The following is an 18,544-nucleotide window of genomic DNA, read 5'->3' on the forward strand; positions in this document are numbered from 1 at the left end:
ACTGGGATTTTAGTGCAAGCTACCATACTCAACTCTTTCCTCCTGCAAGCTTCAGAGCGCTACTGAACTAATTCTGAATGTCTATGGAGACGGTGATGAACCTGTTTGCTCTAAACAGACATGACATCAGTTGCTCTAAACAGACATAACATCAGTAATAAAATGTGAGGCTGGATGAACACAGCAGGCCAAGCAGCATCTCAGGAGCACAAAGAGATGCTGCTTGGCCTGCTGCGTTCATCCAGCCTCACATTTTATTATCTTGGAATTCTCCAGCATCTGCAGTTCCCATTATCTCTGAGACATGACATCAGTTCCCAGTTTAACACAAACACAGACTGTGCACTAACTGTTGTTATTGATAACCTCATGGAGATAGAAGCAGGAGGGGTGCTTTGACTAAGTGCCTAGACTTTATTGTTAATTGGCTGCAGATCTTCTTGCAAGAAATAAATCTTGGACAGCTTCCCTGTAGAAACTTTCCTATTGAGCGTCTCTGAGAACTGGAGGCATGTTGTTCGAATCTGTTTGGAGGATAAAATTTTTTGCAGGAATACTTCCTCCTGTTTGGTCACTGCTTGCAACTGTTTTACCTCCTGTCTCGGTGAAATTACAATAAGCATTTCCATAAAGATAAAACTATATTCAGAATCCTCTGAAGAATGTTGTACAGCTACTACAAACAGTTAATCAATAGTTAGAACTGCATGTAACTAGCACGTAATGTAAGCAAGATGCCTTCTAAAATCTTTCTAGCATTCTATCTCAAGGGCAGATTATAATTCCTTCAAATAGCATTGGTAATTTCTGCCTGCTAACTAGTACAATCCATAGTTTGTGGGCAGGATTAAAAACTAGATATTAGCAGACACAAAATGAGCACTGATCCAGACATGTGCTTATAGTTTTTCACCTATTTCTAACAGACGCTCTCACTGCCTAAACTAGTGTTAGCCCATTATAATAAAGCGAACAGAACAGTTCATCCACTTCACCAACACCTTCCACCCCAACCTTCAGTTCACCTGGGCTACGTCCAGCACATCCCTCACCTTCCTGGACCTCTCAGTCTCCATCTCAGGCAACCAGCTCATAACTGATGTCCATTTCAAGCCCACCGACTCCCACAGCTACCTAGAATACACCTCCTCCCATCCACCCTCCTGCAAAAATTCCATCCCCTATTCCCAATTCCTCCGCCGCATCTGCTCCCACGATGAGGCATTCCACTCCCACACATCCCAGATGTCCAAGTTCTTCAAGGACCGCAACTTTCCCCCCCGCAGTGGTCGAGAACACTCTTGACCACGTCTCCCGCATTTCCCACAACACATCCCTCACACCCTGCCCCCGCCACAACCGCCCAAAGAGGATCCCCCTCGTTCTCACACACCACCCCACCAACCTCCGGATACAACGCATCATCCTCCGACACTTCCGCCATCTACAATTCGACCCCACCACCCAAGACATTTTTCCATCCCCACCCTTGTCTGCTTTCCGGAGAGACCACTCTCTCTGTGACTCCCTTGTTGGCTCCACACTGCCCTCCAACCCCACCACACCCGGCACCTTCCCCTGCAACCGCAGGAAATGCTACACTTGCCCCCACACCTCCTCCCTCACCCCTATCCCAGGCCCCAAGATGACTTTCCATATTAATCAGAGGTTCACCTGCACATCTGCCAATGTGGTATACTGTATCCAATGTACCCGGTGTGGCTTCCTCTACATTGGGGAAACCAAGCGGAGGCTTGGGGACTGCTTTGCAGAACACCTCTGCTCGGTTCGCAATAAACAACTGCACCTCCCAGTCGCGAACCATTTCCACTCCCCCTCCCATTCTTTAGATGGCATGTCCATCATGGGCCTCTTGCAGTGCCACAATGATGCCACCCGAAGGTTGCAGGAACAGCAACTCATATTCCGCTTGGGAACCCTGCAGTCCAATGGTATCAATATGGACTTCACCAGCCTCAAAATCTCCCCTTCCCCCACCGCATCCCAAAACCAGCCCAGTTCGTCCCCTCCGCCCACTGCATCCCAAAACCAGCCCAGTTCGTCCCCTCCCCCCCACTGCATCCCAAAACCAGCCCAGCCTGTCTCTGCCTCCCTAACCTGTTCTTCCTCTCACCCATCCCTTCCTCCCACCCCAAGCCGCACCTCCATCTCCTACCTACTAACCTCATCCCACCTCCTTGACCTGTCCATCTTCCCCGGACTGACCTATCCCCTCCCTACCTATATTCTCCTCTCGACCGATCTTCTTTTCTCTCCATCTTCGGTCCGCCTCCCCCTCTCTCCCTATTTCTTCCAGAACCCTCACCCCATCCCCCTCTCTGATGAAGGGTCTAGGCCCGAAACGTCAGCTTTTGTGCTCCTGAGATGCTGCTTGGCCTGCTGTGTTCATCCAGCTCCACACTTTGTTATCTTAGAAAAATTAATGTGTCCTACTCCGTTTTGGTGCCATTATTGCCCTGTTTTTATTTGTAAAGAACTTGGTAGTGGTAATCAGAATGCAACTTTCTTCCAGACATTTACAACATGCAGGTACTATCTTCTCCACAACTCAGTTCACACTTCAACTTTGACTTTCATCCAGTATTTTCAACTCTTCCCTGGTCGTCTTACCATCACAGACCATTCGCCTTCCTAGTGTCACGGTCCACCAGAACTTAAAACTGAGACAGATAGTGGATATGAGGAATGTCGAATCAGCCATTATCCTATTGAACGGATAATTCATTGCCTACTATTGTAGTCCTCCAGCTTGTCTTTTAATTTTACTGCTGCCAATACACCTTGAAGGACTGGTAGCAAGTAGATTTATTTCTTTCAAAATAAGTACTCACTATGCCTTCCCCAATTACATACTTCACAAGTCAGGACTTCAAGGGGAGTCAGAAATGAGCAACAAATGCTGCTTTTGTCAAGTACACTCTCATTCAGGAAGGTACTAAAAAGATTGCCAAAAACCTCAACTTAATTCCTGCCTCTCATATTTCCCACTCCCATCCAAGCATACCGCTGCCATCGCGGACTGAATTTATGGTTCCACATGTGAACAAATGTGTGCTAATAGCATGATTGTTGGTAGCATAGTGGTGGATGGAAATTTCACTCTAATGGACTTCCAGTGGTGCACCGACATCTGTGTCACTGCCTATGCTGTCAGTTGATTCCTGAACTTTTGTTCCCAGGAAAAATCTGGAATTTTATTCCAAATGTTTATTAAGAAAACATTTCAGAGGCAATTTATAGTCAGCTGTGCTATATTTACCTGAAAATCTGTTTTGGATCTGAAAGTATAAGCAGAAAGAGATGGGCCAACTACAGGCAGATTTTATTTCCTGATTCTTTTCAATTCAAAAATACTCCAGTAAATGCAGTCGGGTGGAAAACTCTCTTTTTCAAAAGGCAGTGAAAACAGGATTGTGTTCAGTGCAAAGGTGGATAAATTATTGCTAAGTAAGGCTGTGAAAGGTTATCAAAGTAAGATGAATGTAGAGTGGAGGTTACAATCAGATCAGCCGTGATGCTATTAAATGATGGAATGGGTCAAATGGCCACTCCTGCTCCTAACCTGAGGGTTCATATGTATGTGGTTCATTCCCAACAACTACAGCATTTAGAAGGCATCTGGATGGGTACATGAACAGGAAGGGCTCAAACGGATAAAGGCCAAATATTGACAAATGGGACTAGATCAGTTTAAGATATCTGGTCGGCATGGACGAGTTGGACCAAGGAGCCTGCTTCTACACTGTACGACTCAATGACTCTACAACTCAACAACTTGGTTGAGAGCTAGGCACTTGGTGGCAAAATAAAAAATGGAGGTATGAAATGGAGCTTCAGAATCAGGCAGTAGGAATGGTGCAGCTTAGTTGCAGAGTAATTTCACACTTGATCAAGGGAAATAGTATATGTCTACCTCAATCTAATGTGCTAAGAGCAATGCAAGTCAATCAACATCATGACCTCTACGAGGACAGTAATGTGGTGATTAAAGACAGGAGCTGAGAAAAGTGGTGTTAGAGAGTTCAAATGTCACCATAATAATTGGTGGACTGAATGCTGCCATTTTTCAGCTAAGTGTGATTTTCAGCAAGTTTCATAGTGGGTTTTCTTTCCATGAAACAAATGAATTTTCTTGCACAATCATCCCAATTCACAATCAAGGAGGTCATCTTATCCAATTCTACAACTCACCCTCAATGAAGAGCTGCACTCAGTTGTCCTAGCCATTGGTCCTGAGCACAAATGGCAACGCAACAGGGGAACTGGGGGCCTTGACTTCACTGCAGATTGCCCTTCTTCAAAACAGCTGGTATGCGTCAAGTAGAGAGGGAACACACACGTCTCCCTGCGACAAATGTCTCTTGGATCACCTGACTAAAACTCCAGGGCCAACAGAATTCACCGACTAGCAGGCCCACTCTACTCTGGCCATGAAACCCAAGACAGCACTGAAACGCTTTGCAAGGGAAAGAAATAGAAAAACCTTTTGAGGGATCACTGGTGTCAGCACTAAACAGCAAGGCAGTAGAGTAGTACCACGAGCCTCTAAACTCTGGTGAAGAGGGAAAAAACATTAAAAGGCAATGCAAAGCAAAACAAGGTGGGGTGATGACAGCATCAGGTTGACATAAAGTGAGTTAGCACCAAGAGAACTAATGACCAATGCTGAAATGCAGCCTGGGTTAGTCTGTAAGTTGGCTACTTGTCTAAACATACAAAATGTCAGTGTAACAACCTTTCGCTGATAACTAAAAAAACCCGACAGAACTGCGGATACTGTAAATCAGGAACAAAAACAGAAGTTGCTGGAAAAACTCAGCAGGTCTGGCAGCATCTGCATTGGTCTACATTGAATCAAGAAAAACACTATCCCAGAGAATATTTCACAGCAAGAAACAATCAACAGAGGTGACCCATTTCAGAAATGTTCAAAACATCAAATATCTCCTGTTTGTAGTATCATAACGAATACGCTCGAACTCCAGTTTGAGGAATCTCAGACAGCTTAATGTATTTACAGCATCGAGTTACACATAATTTTCATTAAATTCAGAACCTCTTACAAAATATTGTGTGGATTTTGTGGTCAGTGATCAAGGATTTTGCTTAGCATTGACTTCGCTGACAGCTACAGACAAACATTTTTGTCAGCTTTTGAATGGGGACTTGCATTAATCCAGTGTCTGATCAAGAGTGTTGCTTTCTACAGAACATCTCTGGTGGTCATGAGTTGGGCAAATAACTGCAAGGCCTTCAATCAAACTGAAGAAACTTCAGAAAGGCACTGAGGGGCTGAGATTTACCTTAGTAGATGATGCACTATGGGTGGTATCAGGATGACCATTCCTTTCGTGCCTTACTTGACATTTAATTTTATGGAGTGCGATGTAACATGCTGTGTATGGTGGGCAACCAATCGGATACCTCGTTTTGCACCATTACTGGGTTGAATTCTCACCCTGAGTCTAAACCAAGGGACATAAAGCAGGCACTGTTTAAGGATTCAAATACGGACATAAAATGAAATAAAAATTGCAAAAAACAACAACAGTAAAAGAGGGGTAGGAAAGACAGACCTAAAATATTAAGAGTATCAACGAGTTTTAACTTCTGACTGTGGAAATTGCTATTGCCTCTTTTACATCGCTCTCAAACCTTTCTTTCTTTTGTTTTCTATACCCTGACTCAACATTGAACACAAAAGTTTTAAAAAATATTATTCCAATTCCAGGCCCTACCCTGCTTGTTCATGACCTTTCAATTTGACTGGATTAGAAAGCATACAATTGCTTCTTTTGATTACAAAGGTATTAGTCCTCTGCAGGAAGGCTGCACCATTTGGGTACTTCATACAGCAATCTCCAATGCAGAATGCCACAGAAGTTCTGAAAAAGAGTGTAATAAATGTCTGGTGCCATTAGTTCATTTCTGAAAGAAAAATTTGGCCGTAGTTTTGCAAGAGATACTGATTACACAATAACTTAGGAGCTGTTGTAAAAGTAGCTTCAGAATTGAGGTAAGGTGTAATGCAGCTCTTAAAAATTTTGGGTTTGGATTAGATATTTTCTTGGGATCAGCATTCTTCGACACTCTCATAATATATAGACCTTGTGGTCTGTGTCATCTGGATTCTATAATGTCACACCTGCCACCATATGGACTCAAAGTTTTTACTCCTGTCAGTTATAAACAAAGAAATGTAAAGATATAATGAACCATAAAAGCACAATTTTTATTATTTTATCTAGGTCTAATTCATTTTCCAAGACATCAATGACTGGTACTGACCTTGTTTTAATAGGACATGTGTATTAAAGCTTGGACTATAATTTCTCTGCCTTCTTTACTAATTGGCAAGAATGCAAAATCTCTCCAGATTTCTTATCGTTTTAGACCCAAACAGCAGAGTCAATTGTTTTGAAATGACATCTATAGATAGTGGTTGCTAATTAGTTTGCTGATCTACTTATTCAATACATCACCTTACTTTATCACTACTTACTCTTACTTGACAGTTAAAGGAAATGGAATATTTAAAATGAAACTTGCATCAAATATTCGCTTAGCCTTCTACATGTTAGTGGAAAAATCACAGTACAGTAGCTCCCATTTCTTCTCCTAACTGCAGCTTCCCATCTCTTGCATTTCCCTGATGAATCTGTGCTACATGCTTTCTGTAACATTATTGATCTTTCATTTGGGACTGAACAAATACTTTGTACAAATTTGTTATTACTTCTCCATTCTTGTGGCTTATCATACAATTTATGAAGCCCAAATGTTTTTCTGGATGTTCCTACCTAGACTTGCACATTGAGAAAATAATAAATCGGACCTTTCTAGCCCCTGAATGATGAGGGAAATGGTGAGAAAAAAGGGAGAATTGCGTGAGGTGGCCAGCAAGAAGCTTCCTGAAAGTGACAGCAAAATGCCCTGGATTTGAGATAGTAAGAACTGCTGATGCTGGAGTCACAGATAACACATTGTGGAGCCGGAGGAGCACAGCAGGCCAGGCAGCATCCGAGGAGCAGGAAAGCTCAGAAATTAGGGAGGGGGAAGGGAGCTCAGAAATAAATAGAGGATAGGTGACACTGGGGAAGGTAGGTAGGATGGTGATAGGTGAGTGCAGGTAGAGAGTGGTGGGGATTGGTCAGTGAGTTGGGAAGGGCAGAATGGTGCGAGAGAAGAAGGACGGTTGTGTCAGGTCAAAGAGGCGGGGATGAGAGGGAGGGTTGGTCATGGAATGAGGCAGAGGGTGGGGAGATTTTGAAGCTAGTAAAGTCCACTTTGAGACCATTGGACATTGAGACAATGAGGACTTTACTAGTTTCAAAATCTGCCCACCTCCGACCTCATCCCACGACCAACCCTCCCTCTCAACCCCGCCTCCTTGACCTGTCCTCCTTCTCTCCCATCTATCCGCTTCTCCCACCTTACTGAACAATCCCCACCACTGCTTACCTGCACTCATCTATCACCATCCCACCTACATTTCCCAGCCCAATCCCCCCCACTCTCTATTTATTTTAGAGCTCCCTTCCCCCTCCACCATTTCTGAAGAAGGGTCCCAACCCAAAACATCAGCTTTTCTCTGATGCTGCCTGGCCTGCTGTGCTCCTCCAGCTCCATACTGTGTTTGCCCTGGATTTGAGCTGAATGTAGAACAGGGAGATGAGATTTTCACTAGTGAGTGGTGAGAGGCCTATTTGCATGCATTCGTATCCTATCTCATGAACAGGTGGTTTCCCATTCTTCAAGCTGCTGGATAGAAACTAGACAGTGACTGTTCCTGAAAAGACAGTCAGAACAGGTACAGTACCTGGCAACACCAATTCACCGCTTGCTCCTCTAATCTTTGACCAGTCACCAACATTTCAGGACACTCTCGACAGGCAGTGACTGCAAGCACGATCCCCGTTCACCAGGAACTCAGGATCCCTTGTCTACAAAGCGGGGTGCCAACTTCCCACTGCCCAACTTGTCTGGGGCAATTGACAGGAGTCATGCAGGTCAGCTGTGGACTGCCAGTGCTTGACCGGGTACGTGGCCGAGCTTCAAAGATGGTGCTGGCATCAGCAAGCTCAGGAGACCCAGTCTATATTTGAGCCTGTGGTAAGTGAGAGAAATGACATGTGGACCACCATGGGGGCTTGCTGTATAGATATTGAAACAAGTTTGTGAAGATAGCGGGAGGAAACTCACTCAGGATCACAGAGACAAACCCTGCAAAGAAACTCCCAATATTGACACTTGGTTGATTTGTGATAAAATGCAGACCAGTGTGTTTGAACTCCCAGGTCCAATTATTCATTCAACCATATCCTTCAGTGTCTTGCCATTTTGTATGCACTCCACTCCTTGCCTTTCTCCCAGAATATATTACATTTATCCAGATGACATTGTTTCTGCCAATTATTTGGCTGGCTGTTCCTTTCTCCAGTCTGTGTCTTTCTGAAATTTATTATATTTTGATTTTTATCACCATCAGAAATTTGAGATTGTGTTCCTATGCCCAAATTGAAATCAACTGAGTGAAGCAGTGGCATAGTGGTAATATCACTGGATTAGTAATCCAGAATTCAAGGCTAATAGTGCTCTGGTGACCGGTGTTCAAATCTCATCATGACAGACGACGAAATTTGAATTCAATGAAGGAAGAAAATCTCTCAGACAAAGGGGAAAAAAAAAATTAGTCTCATGGTGACCATTAGACTGTCAGTTGTTATAAAACACATCTGGTTCGCAAATATCCGTAGGGAAGAAGATCTATCATTCCTACCTGGTCTGTCTTACATGCAAGTCCAGATCCACTGAAATATTGTTTACTCTTAACTGCCCTCTGGGCAATTAGGGATGGGCAATAAATATTGGCCTAATCAACAATGCCCACATCCCATGAACAAATAAAGAAAAACAATGAAGACTACAATGAACTCCACTTCACTGGTTTTGTCCACATATGTACACAAAATATTTCCTACTTTTCTAAAAAGTCTCTTTTATGGCCTGCTAATTGAATGACTTCACCAATAGAGAATATAAACATTCTGTTCTCAAGTTTGAAGCTTATTGGAAGCAGTTGCAGAAGTAAATTTGGGCAGGACCTGGGTATGTCAAAAGTTACTTTCTCGTATCCTAATCAAATTTCAATCAGAGATAGGGCAAATATTTACGAAGTGCTTATATCAACTCTAGCCTCCCAGCCTGCCTCAATCCTTTGCAATTTGTCTACTGGTACAATAGGTCTGCAGATGCCATTTCCCTAGCCCTACACTCACCCCTGGAATGTCTAGATAATAATGATACCTATGTCAGGTTTCTACTTATCAACTTCGGCTTCGCCTTCAACACCATAATTTCAAATCTCCAACTCCAAGACCTAGTCTCTGCTCTGTCCTCTACAATTGGATCCTCAACTTCCTGGCCAATAGACTGCAAATTAGTGAAGACAATAGCACCTTCCTCCACAATAATCCTCAACACCGATGCCCTGCAAGGATGCGTACACAGTCCTCTACTGCACTTCCTTTACACTCATGACTGTGTGGCCAAATTTTGTCCAAACTCCATCTACATGTTTGCTGATACACCACTGTTGTCGGCCAGAAAACAAACAATGACAAAACAGAATACAGGAAGGAGATAGAAAGCTTGGTAACTTGGTGCAAAGATAATAAATCTCTCTCTCAATGTCAACAAAACTAAAGGACTGATCATCAAATTCAGGAAGCAAGGAGGAAGACATGCCCCTATCTCCATCAATGGAACAAAAGTGGGGATGGTTGAGAGGGTCAAGTTACCAGGAGTAATGATTACCAACAATCTGTCCTGGTCCTCCTATGTAGATGCAATGGTCATGGCGGCACAACAATGCCACTTCTTCCTCAGGAGGCTAAGGAAATTCAGCATGTCCACAAGGAGCCTCACCAACATTTGTAGCTGCACCATAGAAAGCATTCTATCTGGGTGTATAATGGCTTGCTATGGCAACTGCTCTGCCCTGGGCTGTAAGAAACTACAGAAAGTTGTGAACATAGCCCAGCATCACGCAAACCAACCTCCCACCCATGGACTCCGTCTACACTTCAATCATTGCCGCAGAGAGGCAGCAAACATTATTAAAGACCCCTCCAGCCCCAGTTATAATCTCTTCCAACATCTTCCATCACGCAGAAGATACAAAAACTTAAAGACATGTACCAACAGGTTCAAGAACAGCTTCTTCCCCGCTGCTATTCGAATGCTGAATAGATCCCTCAAATTTTAAAATCAAATGCTGATTTTACTTTTGTAGCAAAAAACAAAAAAATGGTTTTAAAAATCATTATCTGGAACCAAATAATGTGCAGGATATCAGTTTGTTTAAAATGCACATTGTGTGGCCACACAGTAATTATTTTTAGTTTTAGCAGTCAAGATAGTAGCTGCTTTATGCTACATGAAACCATACTTTAGGGTCATTAGCCGATAGCGCCTGACACTGAAAAATGATTGCTTGCACCTTCTGTGCAGCCAATAACTTTGTATGCCTCACTCTGTTCAATCACCCCATGATCTGTATATCCTTGTATGTTATGACCTGTCTATACTTAGGTGCATGGGACAATAATAAATCAAATCAATCTTTTTTACTATCTTTCTAAGTAGTAATAGTCAGAAGATACCAACAGATGAATTTTATTTTGTGATCATTCTTGAAATTGATGAAGTTACCAACAGAAAATTATTTGAGAATTTGGGCGCTGATGTTCATCAGCATCCATTGTCCAATCTGCTTTATCCAAGCACTTCCCTCCTCTTCACCTGACAAAGGGGCTGCGCTCCAAGGGCTTGTGAGTTCAAATAAACTTGTTGGACTACAACCCGGTGTCATGTCTCTTTTGACTTTATCCAAATTCTGAACAGCTTCTATTTTTTTTTCCCCTTACACTATGGTGAAGCACCTTGGGACATTTTTCCATGCTAATGGTGTTAGTTATGCAAGTTTTAGGCATTTAATATTTGCAAAATTTGTAAAGAATATAAAAAAACTCAACATGTGTACTTTACATGAGATAGATCTATACATGTGTATCTCCCTGATTTGAATCAGATTTTACTACCAACCTCCTTGGATAAAAATTGCAATATCCATACATGTTCTTTGCAAGAAATCTCAAATATTGGCACAGAACGAAAACTACCCACAACACAAACAAGGCTGTGTTCAATTTACCCGTGACTGTGACCAGTCAACAAGTCCATCTGGAACAGACTGCTTTATTCAGTTAAGAAACTTCTGTTGGTAATTACATTATGAAATTTCTGTAGGATGCCTCTTCAAAATATGATTCAGATGTGTGGAATTACTGAAACACAAGTTCAGGAAAACAAGTACAGCAATGGCACGCAAAACTTACTATCATGTGATTGAAATTAGGCCTGATTTTAACCCTAGCCACCCAAAGGAACAGCTGATTAACAGAGATTACGTCCTTGTCTATGTTCCTGCTTGATGACAGCCTAATCACACAGCTTCTTTGATCTTGGGCTGGGGCGGGGGGTGGTGGCACAGGTGTAAGTAGGATGTCAAAGCTTTTTAAATAAAGATTGTAGATGACCCACCCAGTTCCTGGACTGTCAAATGATGCCAGTGAGATCAGTGTCTAGGAGTCTCTGAAGTTCTGTACAAAAGGTGCACTCAGATGCAGGTTTGTGATCATATTTTTGTTTGTTGTCTTATTTTCCAGGAAAGATTCCAGCTTCAAGATCACTTCTTTCAGACTACTTTTGGCCCTATAGCACTCAGTAAGCTTTAATTACTTATCATGGAGATGATCATTGCTTGGTTATTTTTGGATGAAGAGCAGCATCGATAGAATCAGTATCAGGCTGCAGCTGCCTATTACAGGCAAAATTATTTCTAAGATCTGTTTGAAGTGTTGAGCCTCAGGCAATCGTGATCTACTGTTGCAGGCATCTGTATCTCATGCAAGAGCACCCACTACCTGTTGGAGCAGAGCTCCACACAGATTAGGCAGTTCTCTTTACTTCTTTGACACTGTTTTATTCAGTCTCCTACAGGAGGCATCAGCCACATCCTCCAGTCTACAGTACAGAGCTACGTTAAGCAGGTCATCATGTGGCTAAGGTTCAGCAGCTGAATTGATGTCAATAGGCAACAAGATAACACGGTGGCTTTCACAGCAGTAGCTGGATTCCTTTGCATTCCAGGCAATATTGACTAACAAACACTGACATCATCTGGTAGAACTGCAGCCAGCAGCAGTCATTAGAAATGGATACAGTCCCTTAATGCCCAGCTAGCAGCTGATCACAAATGAGATGATTCAAGTTTTTCCAGATGTGGTCTCAAGAGTGCCCAAAATAACTAAAGCATAACCTTCAAGCTTTTGTATTCAGTTCTGCTCATGATAAATGGTAAACTTTTGATAACATTAACTTTCCTTATTACTTACTGAACTGTATACTAACCATTTGTAACTTACACATTAGGGTACTCTAATTCTTCTACATCAGAAAGCTCCACAATCTCTCATCTTTTAGGTTATATGTTTATTTTTGTTTTATTTTTCCTGCCAAAATGGACAATTTCTCATTTGCCCACATTACACCCCATTTGATTTATCTTTGTCCCATCAGTTAACATCGACATCTCTATTTAGCCTCTTTACGTAGCCTTTAAAACTTACTTTTCTGACTAACTTTGAGTCATCAGTAAAATGTAGTAATCATAAATCCTTTCATCCAAGTCATTTATATAAATTGTAAGAAATTGAGGCCCAGTGCTGATCCCTATGTCATGCCATGAGTTATATCTTGCCACAAAATGACTCAATTATGTCTACACTCTGTTTCTTGTTAGCTATCCCATTATCTAGCCATGCCAATATGTTGCTCTCAATCAAATTAGCTTTTATTTTCCACAATAACCTTTGATGTCGCATTTTTTCAAATGTCTTCTGAAAATCGAAGTACGTTACACCCACAGGTTTCCCTAGTCCACAATACATTACTACGTCAAAGTACTCCAGCAAATTGGTTAAACATTGTTGCAAGTACCTTGTCCTTAAAAATAAAATTGAAGGAAGCCGGAAAAAAAGAAAGGATGTTGGACAATTTCTGGATTGAGCTGGGTTTTCCACATGACATCTTGGGACTGAAATGTCCACACACTGGAGCATGGTGGTTCACCTACCATTATCAAAATATCAGATGAGGAGGCAAGCCAAAATTTAAAAGACATAAAAGGTGGATTTTATGCTTTTAATTACTTGACAAACCTGTTTGGAAGAGACGGAGTCCAATTGCAAAAGGCTAGTAAGATAAGTGCCCATGGTGTTAAAAGTAGTATATTAGCATGGAAACAGGATTGGGTAACTAACTGCAAATAGAGAGTTGGGACAAGGGAGACATTTTCAGGATGGCAACCTGTAACTAATGGAATGCTACAGGTATCAGCGCTGGGGCGCCAGTTATTTACAATGTATATTAACAACATGGATGAGGAATGTGAATGTACAATAGCCAAATTTACAGATATCATAAAAATAGGAAGGCAGGTGGTGAGGATGAAAAGCCTGCAGACAGATGTAGACAGGTTAGGCTAGTGGGCAAAAACTTGGCAGATGGAATACAATGTGGAAAAATGTAAGGCTATGCACTTTCACAGGAAGAATGCAGGAACTGAATGTTACTTAAGTGGAGAAAGACTACAGAAAGCAATAGTACAGTGGGATTTTGGACTTCTTGTGCACACATCACAAAATGCTAGCATCCAAGTTCAGGTAATAAGGTAAGCAGGTAATAATTATTTCAAAGAGAATGAAGCATAAAAATAAGGAGGTCTTGCTAAAACTATACGAGACAATAGTCAAAACACAGAGCTGGAATACTGTGAAGAGTTTTGGGCCTCTTATCTTACAAAAGATATGTTGGCATTGGAGGCAGTCCAAAGGAGGTTCACTAGGCTAGACCCAGGTATGGAGATACTGTCTTACAAGAAGAGGTTGCGTAGGTTGGGCATCATTGGAGTTAAGAACGATAGGCGACCTTATTGAAGCATACAAGATTCTTAGGCAACTTCACAGAGTAGAGAGAGAAAGATTATTTCCACTTCTGGGAGAGTCCAGCACCAGTGCGCATAATCTAGGATTAAGGTATCACCCTTTTCAAACAAACATGAGGAAGAATTTCTTCTCAGAGGGAAATGAATTTTTGGCATTCTTTTGTGAGGGTGTAAAGTGCCTGCCAATTTTTTTTTAATCACCTGCTTTGTTTTACAGTCAAAGCCACTACCCTATGTCAGTTACTCCAAAATAAGCAGATTAAAAACTGGACAGTAAGAAAATTAATTACACAAAATTTACTTTATAGCTTACACATGCTATGTTTTAGAATAGGTAATAAACCTCCTTACAGTTGCACCTGGAGGTCCATGGGCACCATCCTTCCCTGGATCTCCTCGGGGTCCTGTTGGACCCACAGGACCAGCAAGACCTGATGGTCCAGGATTGCCTTGATCACCCTGTACATTGAAACATAAAACAGAGTTAATGTTGAACAAGTCACACATTTTGGCAGGAAGGATGAGATCAGGGAACACGAAGTAAATGATACTGGAACAGAGACCTGGGTATGTAAGTACGCACATCTTTGAATGTGGCAGGGCAAAATGAGAGACTGTTGAAAGTGCATCTAGAATCATTGACAGAAGTATAAAATACAAAAGCAAAGAAGTTATACGAGACCATTATAAAACAATGGTTAGTTTTCAGGCTGTGTTCAATACTGTATATTACACTTCAGGAAGAATGTTAAAGCCTCAGAGAAGATACATGAGAGACTTACTAGAATTATATTAAGAATGAGGACCTTGTATTACTTGGAGAGAAACTAGGGTTCTTCACTTTAAAGAAGAAATGGTCAAGATGATATCTAATAAATGCATCCATAGTCATGAATGGTTTTGATAGAGTCAAGAAACTAGTTTGAAAAGCAGAAAGAGTGACATTCAATGGCATTGCTACAACTGAATATCTCTGCTTCCCTCCACCATCAATACCCTGGCAGTTATCATTGATCAGAAACTTAACCTGTAGCCATATAAATATTGTCGACTCAAAATGGGTCTACGTTCCATGGCCAGTACCTCGCCTCCTCAGCCCCCAAACCCTGTCCCCATCTACAAGCAACAGGTGAGAAGGGTGAGGAAATGTTCTGGATGAATACAGTTCCAACAACACTTCCAAAAGATAAGCATGATCCAAAACAAAGCAGCACAATTGTTCACCCATCACCATAAACATTCACTCCTTCCACTCTGGTAATACTGTATACATCACAATAAATGCAATGCAGTAGTTTGACAGCACCCCAGAACCCACGACCTCTATAATTTTGGAAGAACAAGGACAGCAGGTAGATGGAAACACTATCTACAAGTTCGCTTTCAAGCTGAACACCATCTTAATTGGGACATATATCACTTGCAATGCCATGGCTCACAAGACCATGGGCCAAACACTGGAAAATGGGATTAGAATATTTAGGTGCTTGTTTTTGACCACTGAATTGGCCAAAGGGCATTTTTCTGTGCTGTAGACCTCTCCCACTGTGACTCTTCACCTCATCACTTACGGAACTCGGCTCTTTGGTGCTATTCTTATGGAAATACATGACAGAAGAGTTGGATGTGCTGGCCACTGCCCAGATCTTCCACATCCAGGTCACTGGTGCCATCTTAAAAGCCCACCACTTGACATACTGCATGTCAGGGACCACCCTTCACACCATGGTACTCACTATTGTCACTGAGAACATGGCCCAGATGGAAAACTCACTTCCTTCCTCCCCTCACATCTCGCTGACAGTGGGCCCTGGAGGTGATGGTCAACACTACTGAGAAGAGGCAGGCCATTCCCTTTCCTGCTTATAGCCACTGGAGGTTACACCACACCAGGAGACACACAGTTAACATGGGACTGAATAGCGGTCCAGGTCAGTGCTGCACCCGGAGTAGTGCTCAGGAAGACGCCCAATGAATAAATGAAATAAAAACAGGAATTGCTGGAGAAATCTGGTTGGTCTGGCAGCATGTGTGTTGAGAAAGCAGAATCAACATTTCTTCAGGAAAAGGGTCACTGGACTCAAATGTTAACTCTGCTTTCTCTCCACAAATGCTGACTGACTAGTGAGTTTCTCCAGTAATTTCAGTTTTTGTTAGAGTTTTCCAGCATCTGCAGCCACATCTCCAACCACACATTTGGCAGGTGTTTCCAGGAGATGGAATTTGTCATTGGCTTGAGATCATTGGCATTCTTCTCTCCAGATCTTTTTTCCTACTTACTTTAGCAACTGGGTGTTCTCAAAGAGTTGTGTCCCTATACACAGGAGCTTCCTCCAAATCAGTTTCTTCTGAGCGAGGGTATTCCAGGCAACATGTAACAGATCGAGGGAAACCTGCAAGGAGACTTTGAAATGCTTCCTTTGTCCTGCTCTCATTTGAGCATATTCCTGGATCTATGCAAAGATCTAGGCCTTGGAATTTGGAATTCACTCATCTGAAGCATGTGGCCAGCACAGAAGAGTTAGTTTGGATGATCATTATCTTGATGTTGGTGCTATTAGGTCCTTCAAGGTCACTGATGTTACTACCCCCTGTCCTCAGGGCTGATGCAGAAAATCTCTCTCAGACAGTATGGATACATGTTCTTCTCAGGACTACATCCATACGTAGCCGACAATTTTGGAGCCATGTATACTGAAGTTCCACAACTGAATTCACTGTTGTTTTCTTCCCGGATTTCATCCGGCTGTTGTAAATCACTATTGCATGCATTACGTCCACTCAAAGGCTCACCCTGCCAAATGAACCCTTGCTGGCCTCTGCACTTTCTACTCATCTACTAGGATACCTCATCTGCTCCTACATTACTACTAACTGCTTTTCCATCCACTTCCACCAAGCTAGAATTTCCCCTTTGTCTCATTGTGGGAAAAATTGGCCCACGTCCATCAGACTGGCGTCCCCTGACTGCTTTTTCCGCACTCCTTGGAAAGGTTATACTTGACTTGAAGGACAAACTGTAGCCCGAACACTAGACTGCAAGGACCTGAATCCCTGGACTCTGGTACGATCAATCACCACACTACCAGTGTTTACAAGGACTACTAGAAATGAACATAAATCCTGGCTCAGCCAGTGTCTTCCACAACCCAGAAACTTTTGCACAGAGGCAGCCTGGTGGCTCAGTTGTTAGCACTGCTGCCTCATAGTGCCAGAGACCGAGGTTTGATTCCACCTTTGGGCGACTGTCTGTGTGGAGTTTGCACATTCTCCCAGTGTTTGCATGGGTTTCCTCTGGGTGCTCTGGTTTCCTCCCACAGTTCAAAAGAAGTGCAGGCTAGGTGGATTGGTCATGCTAAACTGCCCATCGTGTACAGGGATGTGTAGATTAGGTAGGGTATAGGTCAGGGTGGGATGCTCTGAGGATCGGTGTGGACTTGTTGGGATGAAGGGCCTGTTTCCGTTCTGTATGGGATTCTATGATGATAGACTTCCTTCTGTGCTGTAAGATTATTAGCAGCAACATAATGTAATTTTGACTGAGGCACAAAATAATGCATTGGCCACCAATCATATTCCTTTCAGTTCCCAAAATTGATCTTTAACCCTTTATAACTTCTGAAATTAATTAGTATGACCTATCTTAAAATATTAATAGAACTGTAATAACTATTAATTTCTTTACATTCTAATAGATATAAATTAATGTAAATAAAATGAATTTCTACTCAAATAATTTCATTTATCGATATTGAGGATAAACTTGAGAGTGAGTTGCACTCCTCTCTCTGAAACCAGACATTAAACATTCATTTTCAAACAAAACCTCCATTATCCTGCAAATCAAATCTAAATCTATAAGACAAATTAATTAATTTTATTTTGTGGATCGTTATCTAAAGTGATGCAAGGGGCCATTCATTGCATAAAGCGACTTAAATAGACCATTCATGGGCCTCCTGCAGTGCCACAATGATGCCACCCGAAGGTTGCAGGAACAGCAACTCATATTCCACTTGGGAACCCTGCAGCCCAATGGTATCAATGTGGACTTCACCAGCTTCAAAATCTCCCCTTGCCCCACTGCATCCCAAAACCAGCCCAGTTTGTCCCCTCCCCCCACTGCATTGCAAAACCAGCCCAGCCTGTCTCTGCCTCCCTAACCTGTTCTTGCTCTCACCCATCCCTTCCTCCCACCTCAAGCCGCACCTCCATTTCCTACCTACTAACCTCATCCCACCCCCTTGACCTGTCCCCTCCCTACCTCCCCACCTATCTTCTTTTCTCTCCATCTTCGGTCCGCCTCCCCCTCTGTCCCTATTTATTCCAGAACCCTCACCCCATCTCCCTCTCTGATGAAGGGTCTAGGCCCGAAATGTCAGCTTTTGTGCTCCTGAGATGCTGCTTGGCCTGCTGTGTTCATCCAGCTTCACACTTTATTATCTTAAATAGCAT

The 18,544-nt window shown here is 42.5% G+C and overlaps 1 protein-coding gene across 1 annotated transcript in view; it reads right to left on the bottom strand.

Annotated features, from left to right (window-relative positions):
* The window catches only part of LOC125458537 (collagen alpha-1(XXIII) chain-like), a 188,884-nt gene that overhangs the window by 50,070 nt on the left and 120,270 nt on the right, over positions 1-18,544 (bottom strand). Inside the window, exon 8 of the mRNA XM_059650680.1 lies at positions 14,441-14,548. Within this exon, the coding sequence (XP_059506663.1) occupies positions 14,441-14,548 (108 nt within the window). The remainder of the gene's footprint in view (positions 1-14,440; positions 14,549-18,544) is intronic.

This window comes from Stegostoma tigrinum, chromosome 13 (genome assembly GCF_030684315.1).
Source record: "Stegostoma tigrinum isolate sSteTig4 chromosome 13, sSteTig4.hap1, whole genome shotgun sequence".
NCBI classification, from domain to species: Eukaryota; Metazoa; Chordata; class Chondrichthyes; order Orectolobiformes; family Stegostomatidae; genus Stegostoma; species Stegostoma tigrinum.